General features: G+C 39.3%; 1 protein-coding gene across 21 annotated transcripts in view; it reads left to right on the top strand.

The window, feature by feature from the left end:
- LOC113050812 (bromodomain adjacent to zinc finger domain protein 2B-like) overlaps positions 1–15,259 on the top strand; it is an 82,024-nt gene that overhangs the window by 28,940 nt on the left and 37,825 nt on the right. For 20 of the 21 annotated variants that reach the window (XM_026214149.1, XM_026214147.1, XM_026214141.1 and 17 more), the window contains exon 3: positions 14,179–14,340. In XM_026214149.1, the coding sequence (XP_026069934.1) occupies positions 14,181–14,340 (160 nt within the window). In that variant the 5' untranslated portion in view covers positions 14,179–14,180. Of the gene's footprint in view, positions 1–2,890; positions 2,910–14,178; positions 14,341–15,259 lie in introns of those variants that run through there. The other variant, XM_026214132.1, reaches the window with a different exon arrangement.

Genomic DNA, 15,259 nt, shown 5'->3' with positions numbered 1-15,259 from the left:
TGAAAAGTCTGTTAAATACAACAATTTGGTATTTTACACTTGCCCAACATTTTTGCATACATAACTTATTTGGGGTGGTGTGAAATATAGGTTAAATATCTAGGCTAGTAACTGAAAGGTCATAGGTTTGAACTTCACAAGCGATGACCCATTAGATATTACCAGTGTAGCACTGGCGCTTAACCTAAAATGGATCTTCTATGGCATCACTGGGAAACCCTCCTTTTGGAAAATGTAGTATTCAGAATGTATGGGGTGGTGCCAGTGCAAAATCAAAGAGAAATGATAAGCTGTTTTCCATACAAATAGGATCTGTCATTTGACTTCCATTTTGTTAAGCTCTAGGAAAACAAATTCTAAAATAAAACCACAACAGCCTAAATAATGTGTTTTACTAATGTTTTGCTAATGTTCCTACGTCATTCGTTGTGTATGACAATCAGAAATATTTACTCATTCATAATTCTCAGAACTAGATAGACTCATATGGTGCACTAATCAAACATCGATCAGTCAGTCAGCAGATCCTTGTTCACAGACGAAACGCCCCAGTTCATTCTGTCTCGTTCAGTGCCGCTCCGAGACATATTCGTTTAGTAGGTCCAACCAATAAAATGTGCCTTCACAGCCTGTACTACAGTATGTTTAGTCAGTCGATATAGGCAGAAAAGTATGGAGTGAACTAGAATGAATCATTCTAGTTAATAGTTAATAAAGGGTAAAATCACCATTAGATGTCCAACACTTTTCATGTGGAGGGAAAAGTTGGGTATGATCCAGAGTGCGTTGGTGTCTTGACACAACGTATTTAGTCACTTTGGATTATAACGTCTGCTAAATGGCTACTTGCCTGCAATGCATCATATTCTGAGCACATAAGAAAGCACTTCTGAATATGGCCGTTTTTTCCTTTTTTACATGGCCAGCGTTTAGAGCTCCTTATAGTCACCTCACTTCACCAAGGACTGATTGGGAGCAGGATTTGTTTGGGGCAGGATTCGGTTTAGATTGGATTCATTCATTTGGAAACAGATAAAACAGGCCAATAGTAAAGTGCTTGTGGTGCAGTCCACAGCAGTGAACGTCTGTTATTTCTCAAACTGAATTCTAAGTGTTTGCTATCTCACAGAGAGGAGCTTATCAAAACTGTGTAGATGGACACAATGTATGAACATTGTGTGTGTCTTTGAAGAGTGACAATGTGTGTTTTAAAGAGTGTGTGAGCATTTTATTTGTTGTTTCTATTGTCACACACAGCTGCTTCAAGTTTTTTTTTCCTCTCTCAAGCTTGAATTGGGTTCAGTGTCCACATCTGTGTGTGGCAGCTGTGAGCGACCTTGATTGGATGAAACGATCAGATGAGAGAGTGAGGACAGAGGGAAAGAGTATAGAAGGATGGATGAGGAGTAATCAGAGGGACCTCGGTCTGTTTCTTATGATTTGTCTGTCTCTCACTGTTTCTCCCTTCAGATAAAGCTCAGTGTAAAATCATTTTTAGATTATATTGACCTCAGTCTGATTTTTCCCTACCGGTTTGTATTTGGCTCAAAAGGCGAATTAAGTAATTATTTGAAAGAGAGAAACATTGTCAGAGTCATGGCCTAGCAGTTAGAGCACATAGATTTATAGCATTCGTAGCTTTAGTGACGATAGCATTTATCAGCTTGCATTTCCTGAATCTGTTGCATCTGTAGAGTCCACATTTTACACATTTTCAACACAAAAATGCATAATGTGAGCAGCGTAATGAAAAACAGAGAAACACATGTGAACACAGTGGTAAAAGATGTCCATCTAGTGCATGCTTGTATATAGAAAATGGAAAAGTAATGCAGTGGAATGCATGTTCTGTGTAAATAGCCTTTTATTCACCTTAGGGATGTCAAAAGAACCAGTACCTCTGTATATTGTCCCAGGTCGTGTGATGAGGGTCTTAAAGGAAAGTGGAGGCTGACCATTAAAGGCTTTTCTCATGAATATTAATGACAGCTATAACAGAAAAAATGCTATCCTCTCAATAAACATGAAAAAAATAAATTAAAAAGTAAAAGAAAAAAGTTCCTCTATATTACAGAAGTGGCGAAGTCTAATTTGACGGATGTGTGTAAGTTAAAGGTTTCCAGTTAAAGTGTCACTCCTTCAGTTGGTTGCTTTGTTACGAAATAAACTGGATAAACTTCACAACTGAGCAACAGTTCCCTGAGGACAACCTCTCTCCCAAGAGAGAAATAGACGGTTGGATTTCCGCATGAGTTTGTTCAGATGCAGACCTTCACTTGTTAACTCGCGCGTATTTGAGCTAAAACAGCTTTCATGTCATCCCGCGCTGTGGTTTTTAGCTCTCGCAGGAGGACGAGGTGGATGCAGGCGGTGTGTTGCACAGTCTAGATTTAGCGTGTTTGTGCGGTTACCTCGTCTGTGTGTGTTGTCTTACTTCTCCGTGTTATTATTGGGGGCTGTGAGTCACTGGATGTTAATCATTTCCCACACGGGCAAAGTACACACACACGATCACAAACACACACGAGCAAACTGGCAGGATCAGCCGCGATTACTCACTGTTACGCAGGGCTAGTTTTATTAAGAGCGTGTTTACAGCCTGACTTTTAGTCATTAGTCTCTGCCTGTAAACACTTCAAAATCTCATAAACAAACAAAGAGTGATTGAACGGGCGTAAATTGTGTTAAAGTAGAAAATCTTTTTTGGAGAAAGATTTGTAATCGGTCCAGGATTATTTTTTAGCTGCCATTTTAAACCAGTGAAACGGCACAATGCTAATGCTAGCGTGTTTACATTTAGTTAACAAATGTGTAAAGGCAAAGAGCAGGTGCCAATGAACCGGTGAGGGGCGCCCGAAGATCTCTCCCCTCCACGGCCCTCTGAGGGTTTCACACCGGAGGAGCTCCTGGTAATTAAAAGACAATTTTGTGAAATTGATTAGATTATGCTAATCAGGGGAGATAATATCTAGAGAAGACTGTGAGTGTGTTAGTGTGTGTATGAGTGGGTGGATGAGTGTGTGTGTGTGTGCATGGATTTGAGCGATTATGAAGAGATGGCAGACCGGTCGCCATTTCAAACCCCCGAATCCACCACACTTGTGCGTGTGTGTTTGTGTATGTCTGGAGATCACGCTCACGCCGCCATTTCACACAGCTCCGCTCGGCTGTCTCTGCCGCTCCTGAAATGTCAGAGCGATGTACCCTGGACTAGGCGTGAGGATATGACAGCTGGCTGCTCACCTGCTGTGTGTGTGTCCGCATGCTGGCTGCTTTCAACTGATCCGGTGCCTTTAATGCATTCCATCGCTGATATAGATAATGTATGTCTTGAATGAAAAATAACTGGAATCACTGTCCAGAGATAGGTCATTGTTACAGACTGACAATGAAACGACCAGATTCAAGCTTTCTTCGTCTGTGCTAAGACAAGCTGACTGTCAGTGACCTTTGCCCCACTGGATAAGGGAAAAGGAACAGGCATTTTTTGCAGCAGCCATCTTGGTCAAAATCTATTTCTGGTTTCAGAGTTGTGTATAAGTAATAAACAAACAAATAAGCAGTATTCATCTCATTAGATGCACCATGGGTGTCTTTCACACATACAGACACGCACAATATGACTCATGCATGGTATCATCAGAGATGAACAGTCTTGCCTATATTTGGCTGGCAAATCCACATAAACTTCACATAATTGGTTTTCTGTTGGGAAGGAACGAGCCGTGCGGAAGGAAGAATTCATAAAGCTAAATGAAGACTATCTCTTTAAACGAACGCCTAATTATGCCATTATGTTAACTAAAGAAAGAAGGTCTGTTCTAAAAAGAACAAGGAAAAACAAAGACAGCATTTTAAGTTGAGAGAGAGGTGGTTGGAAAAGTCCGAGACGGAGAGAGTGAGAGAGATGGTGCCTTCAGGCTTTATTTAGCTGGGACAACAGAACATGAGCTCATTACACACAAATACACTGCGGCTACTACACTTCCAGCGCACAGCTACACATTTAATATGATCTCTCTGTCTAGGCTTTTAGATCCTCTCCTTTAGCATGATCTCTCCATCCAGATCAGCACATCTTTGATGAAGCCTTGCAGTAACTGATCACAGTAGCTCTGTTTTAAAATACTTTCTACTTTGCTATCTTATGTCTAAATAGGCAGCTGGATTCTAACAGAAATGGAACCTCGTAAGTGGCTGATTTGGACAAAGCCTGTTCACTTGGCTGCTGTACATTCTCAGGGAAAATGTGCAAAAATGGTACCTTGTATAACACCTTGTCACTGGGGCAGTACCCTCTAAAGAACATCTTTGTACCATATTTTTCCCTAAAAGGTTCATAGTAGTTAATAGTACTAATATGCACCTTTTAAGGGTAGATAAGGTACAGAGTTGTTCCTTTAAGTGTACAGCATCAGTGATAAGCTGTTATACCCCTAAAGGCACAATTTTTGCATTTTGTTCCAACAGTGTGAATGGATAGCACACCTCCGCATACAAGTACAGCTAATATTTACTTGAATGGTGTTAGACTAAAATCTCCAAAACTATTTGTTAAATTTAATTTCCAAGAATTTCATATCAGCAATAAAATCATTAAACAGAATCTTGAATTTAAATTCTTGAATTTTCTTTATTTAACCTTAGCATGGTGCTTAGCTAACTAAACTAATATAAATAACAAAATATAGCACACATAAATATTGGATAAAACTCAAATTTTGTGTCATGAAATTATCTCTATAATAAACATTTCTTTTGACTTATCAACCATGTTTTTAGTGAGCTTCACAGTCCATCAGATACACACTTCTCTGTGTAGATAGAATGTTATCCGGGTAGGTTATCCTTTTCACCTCCTGTCTTTTGAATGTTGTGAATTCAGACATACTGTTTTTTACCTACTATATATAATATGGAAGTAGGCATATTTGGACGCAAGTCTGTCAAGGCTGCACCTATTATGCTTTAATATGCTGTCTAGGTAGGCAGCGTACTAGGTTTTGGAACAAAGCCTGTGTGCGTGTCAGTGTTTAGGATTGAAGGATTTGGGCCAGTCCATTCTGCTTTACCTTAACTCACTCCTGCTGTCCCACTCAAACCCAGCAGCCAACAGAAAAATCAGCCAAGGAGCTATTCTCATCTTCTCTCGCTATGTTTCTGTTCTTTCCGCCCCTTCTTGCTCCTTTCTTTCCTGTCAGCTTCTCTTTCTTTCTCTGGAGGAAGAGAGGCTGATGCAAACGGGTGGGCTGTGGTGTAATCCAGGGCCTGGGAAGGTCTGCGGATCAAAATCCATGTTCCTTATCCTCCGCGTGTCCCTCGACCTTGACGGCCCCCGACCCACCTGCTCGCCTGCAGTCCTTGACGATGCCATCATACCCTCATAAATTCCAACCTCATCCTCCCTGACCCTGTGGCTGACTCCTCCCATATGCCAGATGATTGACAGCTAGCGGCAAACCTACTGATTCCGTTTAGTCCTCCCAGATTAGTTGCATGTTCCGCTCATGTGTACACGCGTTGTACTTGTGTGTGGGATTCCTCACGGTTTCCACGGCTTAGCCCACCTTTGTTTAAAAGATCAGGCATAGTAACGGTGTAATCCAATGCCTGATTGTCGCCCGAGCCCTTGGTAATCGTAATCGCCTTGAAATATTGTTGCGGTTGTCGCCATGTGTTCGTCCTGGCACTTGGAGAATTCTCTGGAAGGCTGCCGGTACAGTCAAGCAGGCCCAGACGCAGAGATGGTGGCAGGGAGCGTGTTTGGGTGCACAGATGTGGGTGTTTTTTATTTTTTTAGACCGGTCTGTCTGAGGAGGTCAGGGTTGAATAAAAGGATCATATGACAGGGGTGTGATGCGCAGAGTGGAGTAGGAAACTTCAGTGTGTATTTTAAGCTAAAATTAGGCAGATGGTTAGACAGCTCTGGATTAAGTCTGAAGGCCAGAGAGAGAGAGAGAGAGAGAGAGAGAGAGAGAGACAGGGTGTGAAAGAGAGAATGACAATATTTAAAACAAAAATTGCTCAAGTAGCCATAGTTCTTGGTTAATCTGCAGCTCTGTCTGCCTGTCTCTGAGACTGTATTCCTCACTTCACACACAGAACAATGCTAATGACTTCAGTAAATTGAACTTGACTGCTATTTAATTATGTGAAGTGTCACTGTTTGTTTGTGTGTGTGTGTGTGTTCTGATTTATAGACTAGGGGTGGTACTGAAACGTCTAGGTTAACCTCCAGTTGACACTTTGAGCCGGTGTTAACTAGTCAGGACCATATGACCTCAGTGTCAGTTATTTAATATGGTGACAGCAGGAGGAGAATTCCCCTAAACTTTGTACTTTATTTTTGGGTTCTCATTTTTTGGTGCCCTGTCCAAAGGACTGGGATCATATTGAAAATCTAGTATATTTTTTCCCTTGCATTTGTCGCCCAATATCTAGATTTAAATATATTTGCATTTTGAAAAAAGAACAAGAAAATAGATTTGTGAATAGGTCTTTGAAAATAGGTCTTGTAGAAAAGGTCTGATTTTCTTATGTTCAGCAGGTAATTTTTGGATTCAGATTTTGACTCCTTGCTACTCTAATATTAGAATTTGTAATAATTTTGAAAAATTAAATTATAAAGATGCTAGTTAGTATTTCACTTGTGGTCTGACTGTTGGACCCCACCTTGGGGAAAATGTGACGAAGTGAAACTAGAGCGATTCAAAGTGAATGACAGCACACTTCTGAGATGGAACGGAGTTCATTTGTTATGTTCATATACACAGGAAAACTGTGGAGAACTGCACTGAGATGTCCAAAGAACTTTGTCTGCATTAATTATACAATGCAACTATATGAAAGATTTCATGTTTAACCTTTCTCAGTTTTATGGATAACTATTGGACTAGTAAAGTCCCAGTATTTTGCTATTATTTCATTGATCACTTTGCTCTGTTTTAAAGTGAATGTGTCATTTAGTTAATGATACAAACACAGGATTTTTTGGTCAATTATTATGTGCAGTTGGGCTCACTTTGGGACAAAGGGGGCTGCAGAAAGACTTAAATTTATCTTAATTGTAAATATATTATTATTAGTGTGATTAATAGTAATATTATTTTTTATATTAAAACTAAGTCTAACTTAATTAGAATACAAAAAACCCATACAAGTAAGATGTAAAATTAACTCATATTGCGACACTCCTAGCTTCTGTTAATAAGATATAGTTAATTATATTCTGTCCTAGATGGATAAACTTACAAGATGTTAGAAGATGTGAATGATTTAAATTGCTTACATCACTTATTCCTTAGAAAGTTTCCAAAAAACCACTTTTCTCTTGCATTTGACTGACTTTTTACTTGCATTTGGATCTTAAGACTGTATGTGTGGAGATTGTAAAGACTGGAACCTCTTTGTTTAGTAGGACTGGCGTCTCAGTGCATCATACTCTCTCTCCCCCTCTGTCTTTCTCTGTCTTTAGATGAAAATGAATCTCTAATTTCACGGTTATCATCATAACCCCACAATGAATAATGCAAAGTTATTCAAAGAACCAATCTATAACTTATTAATTACTGCCTTTTCTCATTCACTGTTCTCTCGACCAACACTCGGTATCTTTTTACTCCCCTCTCTCCTCTTTGCACACTTTTATTTGAGACGCCACGCCACTTTCATCCCTCGTTCCATGTAGAAATATGATGACTCTTGTGTTATAGCTCTGAAACGCTGATTTTACTCCCTTTTGAATGTTTAAATCATCCCTAGAGCTAGACACTGTCTCACACACACACACACAGTCTATGGGGAGAGCGGTGCGGAACTGCACGCCTGTCTCGCCAATCATGGCTGTTTTCTTAGCTGATGGTTGCTTTGCAGTGATCAATAGAAGATATTTCTGCTCTGTCCAATCTGAAACAGGAGATGGATTTTCTCATCAGGTTTATGCTTTTGTCAATGTAAACACACACACACACATACAAACACAGGACATGAGGGGAGGGCAGGATGTGTGTTCCTCTTTTGTGGAGCTGTAAATCATGTTTATGAAGGTAATACAGGTATAGATCAGTGTTGATGGAGAAAAGAATAGAAGTGATGAAACTGTACGTAGTTTAATTATGTTTCTGTCTGTTTGTGCATGTATGTGAACACAGAATGTGTTTGTGTGGATGTTAATGGAGTTACAGGGACATGCATGAGACACACACACACACACACACAGCTCTCTCTGTAATGGAGTGTCTAAATATATCCGTTTTTTGCCGGATCCACTGCCTCCGGAGTGAATAAGAAATGGGCTTCTGTAAAGGACAGAATATCTCTCTCCATCACACACACATTCACACTGTTTCTCGTCTTTCTTTCTAACGGTGTGTCGTCGGCATATCGCCGCTCAGTTGCAATGTGTGACAAACCTAGTTCAGTAGTTTTTGTGAAAACTAGAGCGATCTAGTTTTGTTTTGCGCTTGCTTGTAGATGGGATGTCAGACACCTGCGCACAAACATAAACACACACACTGAACGTGCTGTGGCAAGCTAAACATCTAATGATCCTCAATGGTCCCACTGGGATCTTGCGGAGGTCAAAGAATGCTGCTGAATCCTGTGAGACTCTTTATTCTCCTCTGAACTGACCAATCAGAATGCTCATTTCATTGGCGGTCAGCCGGCTGATTATGTGTGCGTCAGACTCATGTTTTGTAATGGAGATCATGCAGTCATTAAGTAGACAGGTATGGAGCTCAGTCATAAATTAACATTGATATTTTAGTTCATTGCAGACTATAAACACTTTTTTTTGTGTGGTCCCTAAACTTTGACGCTTGTCAAATGACTTAGTATAGAGAGAACCGGAAATGATGGGGTGAAAAGGGTGTTTCTGTGCAAGTGAGAAAGTGATTATGCACAAGCTCCAGATATTTGATAAAGCCTGTATCAAGTTGCTGCAAGAAGAAAAATCGATTGCTCGAAGTTGTTCAGCATATTTATTTACACACAAATTGTAATTTTACATATTTTCTCAAAGCCTTTTGCATGGATTTTTATAACAAATATGTGATTTATTAGAAAATAAATGTATAAATTATATTTATTTTGTTTTATTTTATTATATGTATTCTTTCATAATAATATAATTTATACATTTATTTAACTTTTTAATACACCATTTAAAATTTAATGTTTACATATTTTCATATATTATTGTAATAAAATAAATACAAATGATTAATTAGAAATGTACTATGTACAATATATTTTCACATTTCTTAAAGAAACATTTCTACAAAATTTTTCATAATTTATTAGAAATAATGCACAAATTAAAATTATTATTATTATTCAAATGTGCAGCATGATATTTATAATAAAATACATTTATACATTCTTCATTATAAATTGTATATTTTGGTTTATATAAAATGTAGTGTATAATGAGATACCACAATGAGAGATTACCAATTAAAAAAAAAATATATACATTTATTTTATATATATATATATATATATATATATATATATATATATATATATATATATATATATATATATATATATATATATATATATATATATATATATTATTTTTTTTTTTTTTTTTTTTTTTTTTTTAATTGGTAATATATACTTTGTTTGCATAGCTGACATAGTACAAGTGGCATAGAAGTAAACTGAATTCAAACTTCAATCATTCTTATGAGCACCATTTCAGTGTGATAGCCCATATGTGCCACAACAAATCAGAACTAGTTTATTTGATGGATTTATCAATTCTTAAACTCATAAATATATAGTTTTACAAGGCAGAGAACAGTGTTTTTATAGTAGTTCAGTGTGTGTGTGAAAAAGTTTCTTTAAAAGATTCTGTGTGTGTGAATGGATCCGTTGCTGTCTTAGGGCTAAATGTAGCTGCTTTATATGCACTACTACAACTACAGATGTGGGCATGACCAGCAGGTTCTGTTTTGTGTGTATGTGTGTGTGTCAGCACCAGACAGCCTAAAGGAATGTGTGTGATGCTTTCCAGTTGACTGAGAGTGAGAGATCATGAGATCAGAACAAAAGCTTCCGCCATTTCACTGCATGTCCTCTTTGCTTGTGATGAGATGTTAATTCTTCAAGTTGTAGGATAGCAGTGTGTGCGTGTGGATAAAATGTCTCCTTTTACATTGTTTGTGTGGCATTGTTTGGGCAGACGATCTGTTCTGTATCTCTGATCTGTGTTGCTGTGGAAGCGGATCTAATAACTCCTCATTGGACCACAGAACAGCTCACGGACGAAAGGCCGAAGTATCCCAGCATGCAGCTTTCCACCATCTGTCACGGGCCCTTTGTTTGGGTGTGGGTTGAGGTGCTGGTCTCTGGTTACTCATAACGTGCAAATACACACACACACACACACGCACACACTAACACTCACACGTATATTACAGCTTTAAATCACACTCCCCTCCTTAGAATTTCAACTGATCTGACACTGTGTAGCATAAGACTGATGTTTGCTACGGTGGAAAGGTGCATTGACATGATCAGTGGCATCTGTCTCCTTGCATTAGGATAAACCAGATGGTGTGGCTCATGATCGGAGTTGTAGAATTTCCCATTTTGCTTGAACGGACAAGGATGCATGGAGCTGTGGAGAAACCTGCAGCTTTTAGCACTCTAAAATCAATTTTATCAGTCTGACCTGTCCTGCTTTTCTTAAAGACATCTAGATTATGCATCCATGTGGCGGCACACACACACACACACACACACACACACACAAAATCTAATACCCTCTCAGTCACAACTGAGACAGCTGAAGAAAGAAAGGTGAATCCCACACCTCTTTGTACAGGCCACCGCCCACATATCATTTCTCCTCAACATCCTCCGTCCCCTCCTTGCTTTAGAGACTGATGTTTTTAACACGACGCCGCACATGCACTCTCTCTCTCTCTCTCTCTGTGCATCCTGGGACGCAGACAGTGGTGTGACTGCCAGTGTCACCAAGCAACCGTGTCTTGCGACAGGCGAAGCCATCTCACGCTTCAGGAAAGCTGCTCCAGCCAATAGCGACGCAGCGCTGCGACCAATCAATGAGTCATAAGGGCCGGGGAGATGAATGTATTTGGACACTTGTTAACCACAGTCTCACACCCTTGTGAAAATACCATGTATTCTGCGTCCTGTGTACTTACCGGTTGTAGGAATGAGCGTTTATGCCACAGCATCTAGAAATTAGCAGCGATGTGGGGTCAAAGGTCGCTGTTCCCTTGCACCCAGTCACCCAGAATTTGACAGGCCTGCACTAAGCGTGTGCTGGTTGAAGAAAATGGAGTCTTTGTGTCAGTGTGGTTGCTGGCACGCTCTGATTAGCACTGATCCATGCTGACGACTCTGCTGGCAGATTAGCGTGGCTAGCATTGGCCATCTGTTACCACGGGCCATAACAAGTGAGAAGTGTGGGTCATGTGCGCGTTTGGAGACAGATACGCAGCATTATGAATAAACACACGCTCTGTGCCCTGTCTTTCTTTCTGATCCACACACACACACACGCACAAACTTAAATCACACATACTCTCCCAAACACCGCAATCTCAGCAGTATATTTCACTGCCTCAGGAGTGTATGATTGATTTTCAGGGTAAATTAAATAACACACAGCTTTATGTAGTGTCTCTCTCTGGAAGCACGTTCATGGGAATCGAGTTTGTGTTTCTCCCGGCTGGCTGGAGAGCTGAAGGTGTCGTCCATATTGCACGGACTAAACGTATCCCGCAAAGCACCCGGATCGCGATTAGCATAAGATTCACCCATTCACAGGATCCGGGACCTGCTGTTTTTTTTCCAAGAATCTCATTGGATGTGTGCACCAAGTCAAATTAATTACGCAGCTCATGGAGATTACGATGCCTGCCTTCCAGTGCCTCAGCGAAAGATGGCTAATTAGCTAGAAAATCAGACTAATTCTGATGCTAAAGCTGTTTTAATTTCTGATAATTAAGTCAGGATTGGATCCGTAAATACCCTGGCATAATATTATTGCAGTAACCATGGTTGTTGTTATGAATTATTTTGAAACCTTCGTCTGTTAGCGTTGATGTTTACGGTAATCACGCTAAGTGAGTAGCTGGAGATAGTTAGATGATATGACCTATATACACTGCCATTCAAAAGTGAAGAAACTGATACTTTTATTCAGCAAGGATGCATTTAATTGTTCAAGGAGAAAGGAAAGACATTTTTGAGGCTACAAAATATCTATATTTAAATGCACTTTTATTCAAACTTTGTTAATGGAAGAATGCTGAAAAAAATTATCATGATTTCCACAATAAATAGTAAGCATCACAACTGATTTCTACATTGATAAAAATAAGAAATCTTAATTGAGCAGCAAATCAGCATATTAGAATGATTTTTGAAGAATCATGACTTTGAAGACTGGAATGGTAAATGCTAAAAAAAGTTCAGCTTTGCCATCACAAGAATAAATTCCAGTTAAAAAATATATTAGAATAAAATGTTATTTTAAACAGAAATGATTTATTACAATATTACTTATTTTTGCTGAATTTTGACCATCACTGGAATAAATTGAATTTTAAAATATATTAAGATGGAAAACATTTTAAATTATGTTTTAAATTGTATCTATTACACAATTGTTGAATTCTATAATATAATTTATTTTAAATATATAATTAAAATTGTATTTATATTTTATATCTTATGTTTGAGACATTGTGCGTTTTAGAAAATTAAAGTCTTTTCTCAGTCTTTTTAGCGTTTTCTGTATGTATGTTTTTGTGTGTATGACTTTTCACTTTCACTTTTATTACTGTCTGTGTTGGCATGTCTTATTTGACCGAGCGCCCTTTTGTGATTAAAATCACCGCAATTTCACCAAGAATATGTCTACTATTTGTATCCTGAAGAATGTAGGGAAACTTGTATGTTCAAGCATTGTGTGTAATTCAATCATTGTTTTCCGCTGAGCATTGTTTGAGCAGTTATTTAGGGTTGAATTTCAAGCTTTAGAGTAACCTGCCATGAACTTGAGCTGGCAGGGTCGTGACCTGGTGACCTTTGACCTTTGGAGGCGGGGTATGAGTAAGGGGAAATGGTTAGGATGCAGAGACAAGGAAGCGAATTACAGGTGGAGTGAAAAGAGGGATAACAACTGCAGAGGCAGATTGTGGCCTCTGCCACTGTTTATGCCAATTTGCAGACACTTTCATTGTGTGTGTGTGTGTGTGTGTTAGTTTCAGCAGTGCTCTTGGGTGAGGGCTATTAGTTGATATTCTGTGGATGTTTCCATCTCTGAGATCTAATCAGTGTGTGTTTGCCTGCATCTGTGTGTGTGTGTAGCAGAGACATACAAGAAGTAGAGCCGCTCAGAGGACAGGTCAACGAGTGTTTATATAAAATGACAGAATAACAAAGCTATGTGTGCTATACTGCTTCCCACAGCTAAATCTGCTCGTCAGATTAGTATCCATGCGGACATACGACCAAGCTCAAGATTTCCAAACACACAAACAGTTTACTTGTCCGTCTGCTTGAATCACACGCTAACGGCTACTAATCGTATTTTAAAGCGTTTAAAGTACGTGCGGATATGGTATGTTTTGAGGAGAGAAAAAGAAATTCGAGAATGCTTGTGGGGTTTTGTGTGTGTGTGTGTGTGTGTGTGTGTATGTTGGCTCCGTGCGACTGTCTTTAATATGCGTCTCTCCGAACTGTGAAATCTCCACAGAAACAGTTGAAGGCATAATTTGCCTGTTAAGCACATCAAGTGTGAGAACGCTTGTTTTACGCTGTGTAAAAATGGCTGTGAATAGTCTTGTAAATCAGTGTGCTGCTCACTTTGTGTGTGTGTGTCTGTGTGTGTGTAAGTCTGTAGGTGTGTCTCTCTTCTATCGTAATGAAGGATGTCTCAACAGTGAATGAATAGTTAACATGACAGGCCGAACAAACCCTCTGCCCAAACGGGACATTAGGGTCCTGTAGAAATATGCTTGTGGGGTTGTTTCATCTTGCGAGCAGACATGTGCATGTGTGTGTGTGTGAAGGAGACTGGCTGGTGTTAAATAGAAATATTGTTCATGGCAAGTGAAATGTGAAAGGAAGAGTGGCAGGCCATGTGTGCATGCGAGAGCTCGCTCTAATTATCGATTGAATTGTGCTTGACAGATATGGAGTCTGGAGAACGGCTGGCCTCGCCTTCCACCACCCCGGCCTCCGTCCACACCGCCACCTCTGCATCGTCATCTTCCTCCTCTTCCTCATCCACAGCAGCCTCCAATGTTAAGAGCAGCCTGAACCACGGAGCCACGGCCTCGCTCGGCACATGCGGTAAGAACTCATGCGCACACACGCTCTTTCATGCCCTGACGCAAGGATTGCTTATTGTTACAGTGTGAAAAGTGCTCAGTCAAAACTCTCACAAACACACACCACGAGTGTCACACGGGTATGCTTTGAGCTCATCTCTAAGTTTAGACTGCGTGGTTGGTGGCAGATTGGAGACTGATGTCATCAGGGACCTCTCTTCCTGTCTGATGAAGCATCTTTTTTTTCTTTCTGAGTGACATGTGATAAAGCGCATTTTTTTTCTGCTGATTGAGTCTTGTCTGATAAGGCACAAGTGTTCACTTTCTCAGATTCTGTTCTGTTAAACGGATAGTTCGGCCAAAAATGAAAGTTCTGTCCTCATTTACTCTTCCTCATGTCGTTCCAAACTCAAATTTATTTATTTTTCTGGGGAACACAAAAGGAGACTTTTGCAAAGTGTCCAGATTGTTCTCTGTTTGAATTAGGACTGAAGCTATCAAGAGCCAAAAAAGAAAAGCATCTTAGAGGTAGTATATAATAACTCTTTGTTAAAGGGTTTGTTTGAAATGTGAAAAGTTGGTTCTCATGTGTCAAGCAAGTACAGTTGAGGTTCCATTTACCATATGTGATGTGCTCTGTGCATGCTCTATGCATATGCTGTTGAATACAACTAAAATAAATCTGTTCATCATATGAACTGACTGTCTCTTATGATTTAGATGGTAAAACTTTAGAATTATAAGTAGTTAGTAAATTTGTTGTTAAGTTACAGGGTGGATTAAGGAATCTAAAATACAGTTGTGCAGAATATGACAGTATTATGTGCTTTATAAGTACTAATAAACAGGCAATATGCTAATTATATGCATGCAAATAAGCAACTAATTAATAACGAGAATTGGTCATTAAAATAAAGTGTTTTCATTTGGATTAGACCACA

Source organism: Carassius auratus, chromosome 31 (genome assembly GCF_003368295.1).
Source record: "Carassius auratus strain Wakin chromosome 31, ASM336829v1, whole genome shotgun sequence".
NCBI lineage: Eukaryota > Metazoa > Chordata > Actinopteri > Cypriniformes > Cyprinidae > Carassius > Carassius auratus.
Note: the sequence above shows the minus strand (reverse complement) of the source record. Positions and strands in the feature narration are given on the sequence as shown.